Genomic DNA, 13,711 nt, shown 5'->3' with positions numbered 1-13,711 from the left:
ATATCTACTAGAACCCTGTTCGGACATATTTCTGTAAGTTAAAGGTCTACAATTTAAAAAAAAATTCATTAAAACCTGTAACGCTTTTGGTACAGAAATCCAGACCTCAGTGTAACGCCCAGGTGGTTAATATTCTTTCTGTGCATAACTATCCAAAATTTCAATTACAAAGTTTCCAAGAATCAGTTTTACAACATTAGCTGATGGTAGTCACTATGGTAACATTTGTTTCACTTAAATCATAATATTCTACTTCAATAGCAAAAGAATAGTGTGCCCTGAAACTTTTAATTCCTTTTCTTTCTTGTATTCAATTTCGCACTTTTGAAAATTATTTTTTATATTGTCATTCAGTAATTTTTAAAGCAGCCCTTAAGTTCCAGTGTTTTACTGTTTTATTTTATAAAATGAGATAATACCCTGTCTAATCACGATTATTGTTTCAAATGATTGGCTCAAATGATGACATGGGTTTGCCCTGGTAAGGCTACACTCTTATTGGAGGGAATAAAGTATATTTCTTGAGAATGTATTGTATATTTGATAAATAGAACAGTTCACAGAAATCATAACCTGTTTCAATTCAGAAATACCCCTATGCAGTTATTTTCTATATTCCATTCTTTTATAGGTGATTAATTATGTTTTGTCTTCTATTGGTGGTGTTCCAGTAAATATTTTGTAATAAATAGTCCCTCATACCATCATTTTAGTTAATAATCATATTCCAAAGTCAACCACTTGTTCTACCAAAGATGCTTTAAATGCCACTCTGTTGGACCTTTTTAATTGTCATGTCGGCTACAGTTAATGTAGCTACAGTTTTCTCATTTATAATAATCCCTACATTGTTGTGTGATTTATTTCTATTGCAAGCAATTAAGCTTTCTTGCATATTCGAACATTTTTTGGGAGAAATAGCTGTTTGTTTTGTAGGTATTCCTGAAAGGGAGGGTTTAGATTTTTGGATTATCATTATACCCACTAGGAGAGATCTTGATAACTTTGGGAGTGTCTTTTCAAAAAATAATTTTAGTGCAGGCTTCTGTGAAAACCAGTGGTCCAATCACACAAGCAGCAAGCAAGCTATCAACAAATCACATAATCAAGTAATTACATCTTTGGCAGCATTTAGTACACCATTGATGTATAGAATGCCTCCAGGTTGCCTTGCCATGTCTGGCAAACACAAAATCAATGGTTGACCTGGAGTTTATTGGAAGCACAAGGATTTTTTTTTCTAGCAAACAGACAAACTAAAAACAACCTATAAACATTTTATAGGTATTTTAAAAGCTGTACTTCACACCTTGACTGACTGAATGGGTTTTTAAGCTAAAATAAAAACAGATTATTACAAAACGGTCTGTGAATTACTCAAATTTGCCCCTTGCTCAACTACAACATCCATGATTATGAATTCCTTGCACTTGGTGTCAGAGATTGAGTTCTCAGTGCGGTGTCACAGGTTTTTTTTTTTTTATTCAATCAAGTTACATGTTTTTCTCTGTAGAATTTACCTTTTGGACTGCATTGGCCAATGACTGATAAAAATGTAAACCAGGCTACATGCTTACTGTCCGATTGTCTTTTGTTTTTTTTAATTCTCATAGGAGTAATTACATGACATAATTAGGAATAAAAGTGGTGACTCCTATACAAAGGAGGTCCATTTTTACATTTTACCCAGTGTTGCATTATCATCTCTAAAAAATAGTCCTAAATCTGTCCCTGCCTGTATGGATTTTCTCAGTACACATGTCTGTCTTCTGCTTGCCAGCTATAATTATGCCCCCTATAATTTAATGCATATGCTTCAGAAAAGTCTTATTTGTGCATAAACAAGGTCGCACTTCCGCTTTAATATTTTAATTAAATTGGAGTGCTCTTTGGCTGACTTTGCTGTTGTAAAATATGGTGTGATTATTCTAATTAATGTGACGATCATCAAATTATGACATGTTCTTATTAACTGTATTTTTTTTTTTTTTCTTCTCCGACTGGAAACACTAGCATTGGGATTTCCCTTAGAAAAATGTTTTTTCTCCTTGGTAAATGGAATATGATTTAAAATGAAGCAGCCCTGGCTGTGTCACCCTGTCAGCTCAGTAAGCAGTGGAAGAGAAAAAGAGAATGAATATTTCTAGACACTGAACTTACACGAGGGCAGAACAAACTCCTTGATTAGAAACTGTGCCCACTGGCAATGCAGACTTGCACATTGAAAGAAGTTTCACTGATGATGTGTTTAGATGTCCAACCAGCCCACAGCTAAGAGACTTAGTCAACCCAAAAGGAATTATTCGGTTTGGGATCAGATCAAGAGATTTATAAGAGATCTACAATTGTATTATGCTATGCCCTTTTGAGTAAAATATTAAATGGACATCATCCTTTTTACAAGTTTGCTGAAAATGTAATACGTGCTTTATGGAGTTGCAAACATTCCTATACTTGCATATACTTAAGGTATACCTCATGTTGTCTATTTTGACAACTGAACTGTGTCACATTGTATTACCAACCATATTTTAAAATTGGGTCAAGCAGACAACTGAAAATTAGTTCCCACTTTTGCCTGTAGGCAAAGGCTTAATTACCATGCCTTGGTCCACACTCTGACTGTGTAAAGGCAGTGATCTTGGTAAAGGCAAGTATTTTCTGCTGTTAAGTCAGCCCCTAAATGGATACATTTTCAAAAAGCACCCGAAGCACTAGGTCCCAGGTTTGAATCTTGGCCAGGAAAATATCTGCAAGGAGTTCTTTCCGTGTTTGCGTGGGTTTCCTCCAGGCACCCTATTTCCTACCACCTACCAAAAACATGTAGTCAGGTTAATTGGCTTCCCTTAAAAATTGGCCTTGGACTGTGTTAATGGCAAATGACTATGGTGGGGACATTAGATTGTGAGCACCTTTGAGGGAGTTGGTGACATGACTATGTAAAGTGCTGCATGATATGTTGGCGTTCTATAAATATAAGTTCATATTAATAATCATTTTCCTGGCTTTCTTACATAAGTTGAAGGTGAAGCTGGGGATCACTTTCTCTCCAGAGCAGAAAGCTAGAATCATCTTCTTGATGATCAAACTAACTTTATGGGCTGTAAGCTTTATGATGGTACAAGACACTGGTTGTCTTAAGCTGCGCCCAACTCCTCCGCTACAGGCTGGAGATGTGGAGAAGCCCTGGGTTCCTTGTTTCATATCTTTTGGCAATGTTCCAAGATAAGAAATATCTGGCATGGGATATACTCATTTTGCTAAGCATGATCGACCAGATGACCCGCCATTCTTGCTACTGCACAGTTTTCTCAATATTATTATTTGAAACCTTCTTAAAAGTCTGTTCCGCACCTAATCATTGCAGCCAGGGCCTTCATCCCTTTGTATTGGAAGAAGACAATAACTCTGTTGATCAGCCTTTGGATCAAAACAGAAAAGATAATGTTAACACGGAACTAAAGTTTAGGAATAAACGATCAGGCAGCTCATTATTGCAGAAAGGGACAGGTGGTATCCCTTCTACAATACACACTTCTACCAGTCTGATCACTTTGGTTATCTGCGCAGCTTTGGTTTCTATGATACCCAGCAGTCCCAGCTTCCCCTGTGTATACTGGAAATGAATGAACTGCACAAGAGTTACGTCATCCCAGCACGGCCAGTCAAGATGTCTCAAGATTCTCTACTTCTTTCCTATCACTTTATTTCTGTAATAACAGTTGGATGGGGTTATATATTTTGTCAATCCCCAGTGGGGCCATGTATATTGGCACTTCACTGGTTTTTAAGAATGGTGTACCTTTATTTGACTCTTTTTCCTATAATGTCAAGTCTCAGTACCTATCAGATGACCCTTGTTTACCTGGATTTTGAGGTGACTTGTTTTGCCTGATAGTATACTTATAACCTCTATTTCATCTTGCTCACATTTATTGTTAGTTTAGTGGGCTGCACAATTTTTTTTTATGATCGTACTGCCTTCTCATTGATGCTAGATGGATGACACCGAAAAAAGGGAGATCATTTGCTGAAGGTCAGCACAGAAGTGACATCACAGAATATTACTCCAAATCTCAGTCTATCCACATGCAACAGTGCCTTTGGTCATCTTACATTGCAGATATAAAGCTATTAATTTTTAAGTTTGAGTCCATTTTAATTTATAATCCTATGTTTTTTATACTTTTAAAAATATTTATACAAAAGGGTAGCAATGTTTTCTTGTTCCATTTGTAGGCAATTTTAAAGATTTAGGGTTTCTACAAAAGAAGCAGAACTATTTCCATGCACGGACTGCTTTCTGTTGACTCTCAGGTTAGACTGGCTAATTTCTGATTTCTATATTAATTTGGTCTCTCCCAGGAGTAGCAAACACCTATAGCAACATTTTTCAACCAGGGGTCCTCCAGAGATTGCTAGGGGTTCCTTGACTAATGGGCAGTTTGTGACTCTCGGGTTAGTTTAACAAATTACAATGATCTTTTTGGCTATCTGTAAGGGTTGCAGCCTTTCCAGTGGCCAGCAATGTAAGAGACATTCTTCCTACTGACCTCCATACTAATGTACTGTATATTGTGGCTATAGTAATTATAGTAGGGGTTCCTTGAAGAACTGAGTTATTTTCAGTGGTTTCCCCATGTTAAAAGGTAGAAAAACACAGATTTATAGCATGCTTTCATCCAAAGATCCAAAACACAGACTATACATTTTGACTATATATTATCTTGTTTGCCTTCAGACTACATATGTGCTTGCCTATTGCAGCCAGACAGAGTAGCAAGGAAAACAATGTGGGCACGAAAGCTTCATGGCACATTTGCACTGTGAAAGTCTGACATATCGTCCTATTAGCATGAACACAAGAGCAATTAATTTCATTGGTACAAAATGAAAGGGGGGAGAAGTCAAGCATAACAATTTTGTGTCTAATTAAACAGCAGATAATTTCTTTTGGTGGGAACAGGTGCTATATTTCTTCCTAAGAGGCGTGCAAATGCTCCTAAATGAGAAGTGACCATTACACTAGCTTTGTGTCCAATTTTTCTGTAATAAAAGTGATTTATGTTTTTTCTGCAGTGCAGTAGACATCTACTGTCTTGGAAGTGGCCCAAGGGAGTATGGGTTTTATCTTCCATGCATTCCATGAACTGTGAGTGCAGTTCACAGTTAATAGCATACTCCAGGCAAAGTACACATTGCAGCATTATTTACAGGAACCCTCAAACACCCAAGTCTACTCTTTTTTTGCAACATTTCATTTCTTTAATTTGTTTTTTTTTATATTGAAAAAAATATCCAATCTCAAATCTGGACCAAACTGAGCAATTGCTAAAATTGCATAAGCAAGGGCTTCCTTTACTTTATGGCATTTGAAAATGTGCAAAACATTTAGTGATGAAGGACGCTGAAGTATTTAGGATTGCAGCTTTAACCCTTTAAAAAAATCTATATAATATATATTAGGAAATCAAACCTCTATGGAATTTTATTTTTGTGTGAGTTTACCTCCCACTTTCTCTATCCTGGAGGTCATCGCCAAAAGGACAGATTTATAAATAGGTTTCTAAAAGTCTTCTTAAAAGCCACGTGTTTATGTACCTGATTTTGACAACTACAACTCGGTTTTTATACTGGAATGGAGAAAAATACAAATTGTATAGGAAATAACGTAATCCCTAAAATTTTAGCTTTTAAAGCGGACATTATCCACCCCCCCCCCCAGGCCTATCAGTCTCTGTACAGAGGAGCTGACACTCTAATGTCCCCCCCCCCCCCCCCCCCCCCTTTTAAAAAACGTGGTACTTGAATTAAAGTTCCTGTTATGTAGAGAACAAAATTGTAATTAAATACAGTTAAAAAAAATGGTAGTAATTGCACATTGCAGAAAGTGTGATGATAGCATATGCTGGTATCCTGATTATGTTTCAGTATTTAGAATTCATTGACAGGTTTGATTGACCTCATTCAGACCTGGATTGGTCTGGTATCAAGTGGGTTTTAAACTGCCGTAAACTTATATAGGAATGCAAATTTTGTTTGAAGTGAACAAAGAAGTGTATGATGTGCTTTGAAGTGTATGATACGGATATTACAGAAGTTGCCAAAGGGAGCATGGGGTACCTATTCCTTGTGCTGACTGTCAGCTGTAGAACGAAATGCTTGTGAATTGTAGTGCTCAAATGTTTACGCAAATGTTTACTTAACACATCAGAAATGTTGAAACAGTACCCTATACCATAGTACAATTAGTCTCAAATTAGACCTTGGAAAATTGTAGTCTTGTGGATAATTCTACTGTATGGGAAAAAAGTGACGTGGTGTATAAATTGAACGTTTAATGATCCAGTTGTTTGACTTCCTGATGTCACAGCAGTGTAACTTTTTTAAAAAAGTTCTGAACAAATGTGTTTACTGCTATGAAAAGATTCAAATTTTTGACAATTTTTATGCAGAAAGATTTGAGATATTACATTTTTAAAATATATATATTTTATAGACTGTTCTGATTCTGCACCAAGTGCTTCTTTATGTGTTGCTGGAACATCAACTTCAATGAATCCATGTAATTATCCTGATAAACAAACTCTTTTGATCTCTTTTGAATACCGATCAGCACCACATCTATATTTCAGAACACTGATTCATTTTTATTTGGCTGAATTAATAAAGTACAAGATAAATTGTAAATTTTTTAATATCTTAGCTATCTTTGTCTGTCATTCTAGGAACTACAGATAACAAAGATCCATTATTGGGGTCAAATACCCATTATATAGGGGTGGGGGTCGTTATCTTGATGTTACTAATTTAGCTTTTTGCTATCACATAATTTGTTGCACGATGTGTAGAGACTTTAAAGGGATAAGTTGTTTTGGTGTTAAAAGTAGACCAATTTTTTTTTACTATAGTAGTAATTTATACCATTATAAACTAGGGCTGCATTTATTCCAAGGACCCAAATAAAAAATTATACTGTACTGGGACCAAGGAAAAACATTATAAACTGGTGATTGCAGACACACTCCACCATTTTTGTAGATTTTAGTATACAGGAGAGAAGCAAATTGTTATATTTTCGTTTCTATGTTTAAACTAATACTGGGGGTCTACAAACGTATTATTCCCTCTGCCCCTCATATGTGAACTTCTGTAGTTCCCCACATGTGTTTTGAGAGGAATGATAGTAATGTCCTATTGTAATACCATTGAAGCAAAATATCTTTATGATACATTTATTGCATTGTTTATAGGTTATGTTTCAGATCATAGTGTTGTACATTGCTAGGTTTATAATACAGTTATGTGGCAACCCATTACAAACACCCTGTAACCAGTAGTTGTTCATGTTCCTGACTTTAGAGGTTTGGTGCTCCTCAATGTGCCCACTTTTTGCCCCCAGCATCTCCCTGTTCACCCCTAAAATGTCTTTAAATATGGTAATGGGTTCCGTAGACACAGCTTGCTGCAGTTTTAAATCTGCGGCTGAAATGTCCCCTCCACAATCACTGCCAGAGTGCCAGCTTTGATCCCTGTTAGTGCTGAAAAGTGGAAGGACCCTTTTGGGACAGCAGTAGCAGCAGACAAACCGCCTTTAAGGTGTACCCAGTGCAAAACGCTAATCTAGAAGCAATGTAGTTCTAAAAAGAGTTTGAAGCAAAGTGTATTTTACTTATAAAGGATTATTTTACAGCACATTGCATTTGCTTTACCACTGAGCAGTAAGTTCTCTAATTCACACCTCTTCATTCTTTATGTTCCATATTGCACTTTGCTTTATTCTGTATGCTGTGCTATATGTTCTGTATTTCACACCTCCTCATTCTGTACAATGCAGTGTATGTTTTATGTACCATAGTGCCTCATTTTGTATGTTCTCTGTTCAGCACTGAATCATTTTCTATTTTATGAGTACAAGGAGAAAAGCAAACTGTGTACAGAAAGTAGGATAACACGCTATTTAACCATGTCTCTATGAACAACATCCAATCTGCATACTTATTAGCCTAATATTTCTCCTGTTACTTTATTGTTTAATTTTTTCATGCACAGCAATTTGTTGTTATCACATTACATACCAGTATAGATTATCATTGTTTTTTTATGTGCTCCTTCAGCTAGCCACGTCATTCCCTTAAGAACTTAGCTTAAAACCTTCCTATGATAAAACTAAATTTTCCTTCACTACAGCATTAAGAAATTCTCACTAAAACTTGGAAACATTCATTACTGTTTTTGAGTAAGCACATTTTTGAGACTGTAATGCATGATAGAAATGTTACTTATTAATAACGATTAACTGCCGGTTGGGTACCTCTCAACCTATCTTTGAAGTGTTATATACAAAAATCAGTGATGTAATATCATGTTTTATGCTTGTATCTCATTACCTGTTCCCTAATTATCGTTTCTCTTTTTTAAGGGTCATCCATCAAGACTAAAACTGTTACTGAGATCTAAAGAGGAGGAACTGCTGTTAAATCTGGAAAGAAATGAGTAAGTACAGTTAATTGCTGTCATTAGAACCTCATCTCAAATTGTGGTAGTGTTCCGGTACACAATGTTCTGCCATCCTCTTCATACCCTGCAGGGTGCTTTGAATGTACATCCTAATCCTCTGTAAACAAATGTGGAGTATTCATTATTAATAGATTATTACTAACCTATTCCTTGCTACTTTCATTTACTGTGTGTGTGACAGTACTTATCAGGCAAACATGGTTTGCATTATGTAAAGAATTTTCCCAGCACTAATCCCTGCTACCACCTTAAAACCTACTTAGTACATTATAATAAGATTAGAAGTATTACATATTTAACTATTCATGGAAGCCACACCTTCACATTGAGGAGTCTTTGCAAAGTCCTGCCAACACTACTGATATATACAGCACTAAATAAACTTATCTGAGCTTTTACCCTCCTGCTAGGATTGGAATATTGGGGATGCTGTCTGGAAGGATAAACTTTGCCAGAGTAGCAGAAGATCTCTTGTTTGTCTACCTTTTGTTTGTCTATCAAACGTACTGGCACACCAAGGACCTGGCAAGCAGTATAAAAAACCATGTCCAGATAAATGTGATCAGTTTATACTAGATATACCAAAAGCTGGATGAAATGGGGAAAAATGACAAATAAGCAAATCTGCATTGTTTTCCTTGTACAATGCCACAGCATATAACTTTGCTGGGTATTTGCAAGGGGGCATTGCAACTGCCTTATATACCAAGAGGATGTTGTCCAGCATCTTTTCTCTTGAGCTGCCTAAACAATCTTTGTTTTTAGAGTTATTCTTTTGCTAAATACTCCAATTAAATTGTGCTTTTTTTAGGGGACAATCTTAACATTTTGCTGCCATGTGTTCTGGTGACACCTGTCAAGTAGACAAATGGACAAGGTTATTGTCTTCAGCAGGAACGCAGGAAGTTACAAAAACCTAGCAGTGGTGTTTAACCTCAGTCTCTGACAGCAGTTAGTGGTATCTACTTACAAAAGAATATGAATGGGAGGCTGAGTAGCAAAGAACCATGTATTATAAGGCTGCAGTCAATACAAAAGTTTTGTGACGAGACAACAGAATTGCTCCAGATAAACATCAATATAAGTCATTTAAACAAATGCATGTGACAAACTTGCAAAACTATTATGTGCAGCTAGTCCCGTGACCTAAGCTACCAGAAAGCGCAGCTGGGTTCTGGGCCTCTCTGCAGCTAACACTTGTGTTATTCAGTACAATGTAGTCTAGAATGTGCCCCAGTTTGTAAAGGGTCAATAAAGAAGCCAAAAAAAAACACAAAGATGAGGCTATAACAGAGTTATCTTCTTCTTTTACAAATGCCTAGGCATTAAGCAAATGCGCCTCTCCCTCTGACATAATATCTAACTGTCAACAACACTGTTATTCGGCCCTCCCCTCAGGCACAGCGCCTTGGTGTCACCTTTGACCCTGCCCTCTCATTTACCCCCCATATTCAGAACATTTCCAGGTCCTGTCACTTTCACCTACGCAACATCTCCAAAATCCACCCCTACCTGTCCCCTGAGACCACCAAACTCCTTGTACATGCTTTTATCATCCCACGTCTGGACTACTGTAACCGCCTCTTCTCCGGTATTCCACTAACCCGACTCTCTCCTCTACAATCTATTATGAATACTGCAGCCAGACTCATCCATCCTTCCCACCGCTCCTCTTTTGCTGCATTCCTATGCAGATCTCTACACTGGCTTCCATTTCACCTTAAAATCAAATTCAAGCTCCTGTGCTTTGCCTTCAAATCCCTCCACAGTTATTGCCCCACTTACATTTCTGACCTGGTAAAAAAGTACTCCCCCAGCCGCTCTATAAGCTCCTCCAATGACCTACTAATGACTTCCTCACTCATAACCTCATCACACGCATGGATACAAGACTTCTCTAGAGCTGCCCCAAATCTCTGGAATGGTCTTCCTTGTCCTATTCAGCTTGCTCCTACTTTCTGCTCAAAACCTATTTTTTAAAACTTGCCTACCCATCTTCTTCTGCCTGTTGAAATCATCACTACTTCCCACCACTACATATTTCCCTCCTTTCAGTGTCACTGTCTGTACTAGTCTGTCATTTGCAACCCCTATGTAATTTACAGCGCTGTGTAATATGTTGGCGCTATATAAATCCTGTTTATTAATAATAATAATAATAATAAGCAGTGGGGTCACAAATGGCTGATAAGTGTTGCCCCCATCTCTCCAAATCTAACCACTTTTGTGCAGTAGGTAACTTGGAGGCCATTATTAAAGCACATTTGGGTCCTTTAACTAGTTTTATGTAAATATAGAAAAAAATAAATACATTTTAAAGTTTTTACATATCCTGGGTGTTTACATTAGAACTAAGTATGCTGTAGCCTAAATGAACCCTTGAACATCATTGCAACATTTCTTGGCATTCCCAGCTGTAGCATTTCATTGTGTGTTCCCTTGTTGCTTGCAGTGACTCCTCAGTTACTCTTTTGCATAAAGCAGCTGGTGTTGTATGTTTAGTGGGCCACAAGCTGTGCCCTTTTCATATAGCTTCTTATCTTGGATTTTCTTCTGCTACTTTACAATTGTTGTGGGAAAGTTAGGAAAAAAGTGAAAACGTGAACATGCAGCAAAAATCAGTTAATATTCCATTTTGTCCACGACTGAAAAAAATACCTTTCTACATGGAAAATCTTTGAACATCTGTAAATAATACATTTGCAATATGTTTAATAGAGTGACTTTACTAAATGTTTTATCAGTTCATTGCCGATAGATGGAACAGTTCTAATTAATCTGTTTTATATTTGCTCAGGCCCGAATTAGGTGTCACAATTTTATGATTAGTCATTACTCTCCTGTCATCTCTAAAACATTACAGAAATGGAAAGATAAATGGTTTTATGGGCCTTTTATAAAGTCCTTAATGAATTACAACACACAATTGCATCTCTTTTACATCCTCCCAGTGTGGAGCTGGGGCAGATTACTGCTCCAAGTGACATTGTATATAGCCCAGAGGATTCATGAATAAAATAATTACCTGTTGATAGATCAGCATTCTATTGTGTCTGCTGTGGTTACACACCACAATAAAAAATGAAGAGACTTTATGTGGAACACTTTCCCCTGCTGGTATGGATAATTATATTGTCCCTTGTTACCTATGCAAGGTTAATTTAAAGGGACATTTAATATGACCATTCCATTTAGAAATATAAATAGAATGGTAACTGTGACTTGTTTATGTACAGTAAATTGTAAAGAGGTAATTGTAACCTGTACTTTTACTTGATTTCTAAAGCCTAAGCTGAGAGGAAAAAATGCAGAAGTATAGAACACATAACTTTTACAAGGATTCCAGATTTCCCAGTAGTCTGGAAAACCCAGACACGACATTTTCTAGGTAAATCTGTTGTTTATAATGTATCCATAAACAAATACAAAACAACCAAAGTAGAGGGAATTTATAAACAAAAAATTATAATAAAAAGGGAAACTACAATGATAACATATAAAATAACAGAACTGTGAAAATAACAAATAAACAAACTGAGAACACAATTGAAATAATAAATTCTAGCCACCTGAGCGTTACACTGATTTCTAGATTTCTGTTCCAAAAGCGTCACAGGTTTTCATGAAATTTTTTTTTCATAGTACAAGGCTGCACGTAATTCTCTGAATAATTAAAAGCGGGCAAAGTAGAGAATCAAGACCCTGTGTGTCATGTGACTGGCCAAAAGACTCAGATAAAAAGATATGAATACAATTAGTGTTTAAAAAATTAAATGTAGGTTTGGGAATCATTGAATTGGTGCCAATCCAAACTTAAGTTGTTGAAATAATCATGAAACTTACAAAAGATGTAGGTTTCTTGTTTATATCATCAGCTAATATACTATAATAACATCTGCATGTAAAACATGGTACATGATATAAGCAATAAAGTTGTTCTCCCTAATATACTGTATATATGTAATATACCTAAAATCTGATGTAGAAACTCTGGATAATCCGTAAAATTATCTCTGATCCACGAGGAGCTAACGCCTGACACCATTAGGCTCACTGGAGTATTGATCTTAGCCTTACATTTCCAGGTACAGTGTGGCTAGCGTAGTAAGCTGTTGCTGTAGAAAAGACGTAACCTATAAAGCAAGCTTTTCTGTTTCCTCTTCCAGTATCTACCTCTAACCACAGAAATAATGGACAAAGATAGAAAGTAATCACTGCATGTAGTTTGGATTACTGAAGTAGAGGTAGTGGGAGGCAGATTGGCTTCCAGTTACATTTCCTTTATTTTTTTTACTTGTGTATTGCTTTTGCACCAATTAATTGCTTATATATCATCACAATTGCCAGTTTGGTTGCTTATGTATTGTCACATCATCCATTCTTCATAGATCATACATTTGCATTTTTGCAGATGGGTTAATTCATTTCATCAATAAATGAACACTTTTTACATTACATTTTAGATAATAACTTCTTTTCAATTTTGTATGATGAAATTCATCTCTATTGGCTTGGTTATTGTTGTTATGGGCATGACATTTTTAACAAATGGATTTGACAGATGGTGTTTTGTGTTATTTTACTGATCTCAGATAGGTTTCCTCACCAATCCGCATAATGTGTTCACTGGTTTATTCTAAAATGGAAACCTTTCCTATTCTGTGTTTTAACATCTGCAGCCTTGACCTTAAATCCCATGTGCATGATGCTAGGGAGTGCTGTAGATTATTTTAATACTTGCACAGATATTCTATACAATGGAATGTATACAGATAGTTCTCAGCAACTGAGTTCACAGGGCGATAGTACGTCCCTATTTACCATTCTAAAAAAATCTGCTTTTTGTATATTTCCTGTATTTATATGGTTATGTTATATTGCTGAACAAATTGGAATATACAGAAGTGTTAACATTAGTCCCTAACAGCAGCAAATGGCTCACACAGCCAAACACATGTACATGTACTCAAGCTAATATGATCAGATGCCAGTTAAAGCTCATCTCCAGTAAAAAAAAACTTTGACACTATTCTTTGTGGTAAAAAGTATCTTATTGCTAAAGAAGAATTTCCATGAAAGAGCCACTTCTATCCTCCATGTGGAGATTTTCAACAGAAATGCAACCAGCACACTTCTTTTTCCAGTTTACATATGTTCCATCTGATAATAAAGTTTTATCAGGGGTTACTGT

At 36.3% G+C, this 13,711-nt stretch overlaps 1 protein-coding gene across 1 annotated transcript in view; it reads left to right on the top strand.

Annotated features, from left to right (window-relative positions):
* Window positions 1-13,711, top strand: part of ADAM12 (ADAM metallopeptidase domain 12) — a 303,151-nt gene that overhangs the window by 61,500 nt on the left and 227,940 nt on the right. Inside the window, exon 3 of the mRNA XM_072424834.1 lies at window positions 8,423-8,496. Within this exon, the coding sequence (XP_072280935.1) occupies window positions 8,423-8,496 (74 nt within the window). The remainder of the gene's footprint in view (window positions 1-8,422; window positions 8,497-13,711) is intronic.

The sequence above is a fragment of the Pyxicephalus adspersus genome, chromosome 10, assembly GCF_032062135.1.
Source record: "Pyxicephalus adspersus chromosome 10, UCB_Pads_2.0, whole genome shotgun sequence".
NCBI classification, from domain to species: domain Eukaryota; kingdom Metazoa; phylum Chordata; class Amphibia; order Anura; family Pyxicephalidae; genus Pyxicephalus; species Pyxicephalus adspersus.
The sequence above is the reverse complement of the archived record's forward strand: the minus strand, read 5'-3'. Positions and strand labels throughout refer to the sequence as shown.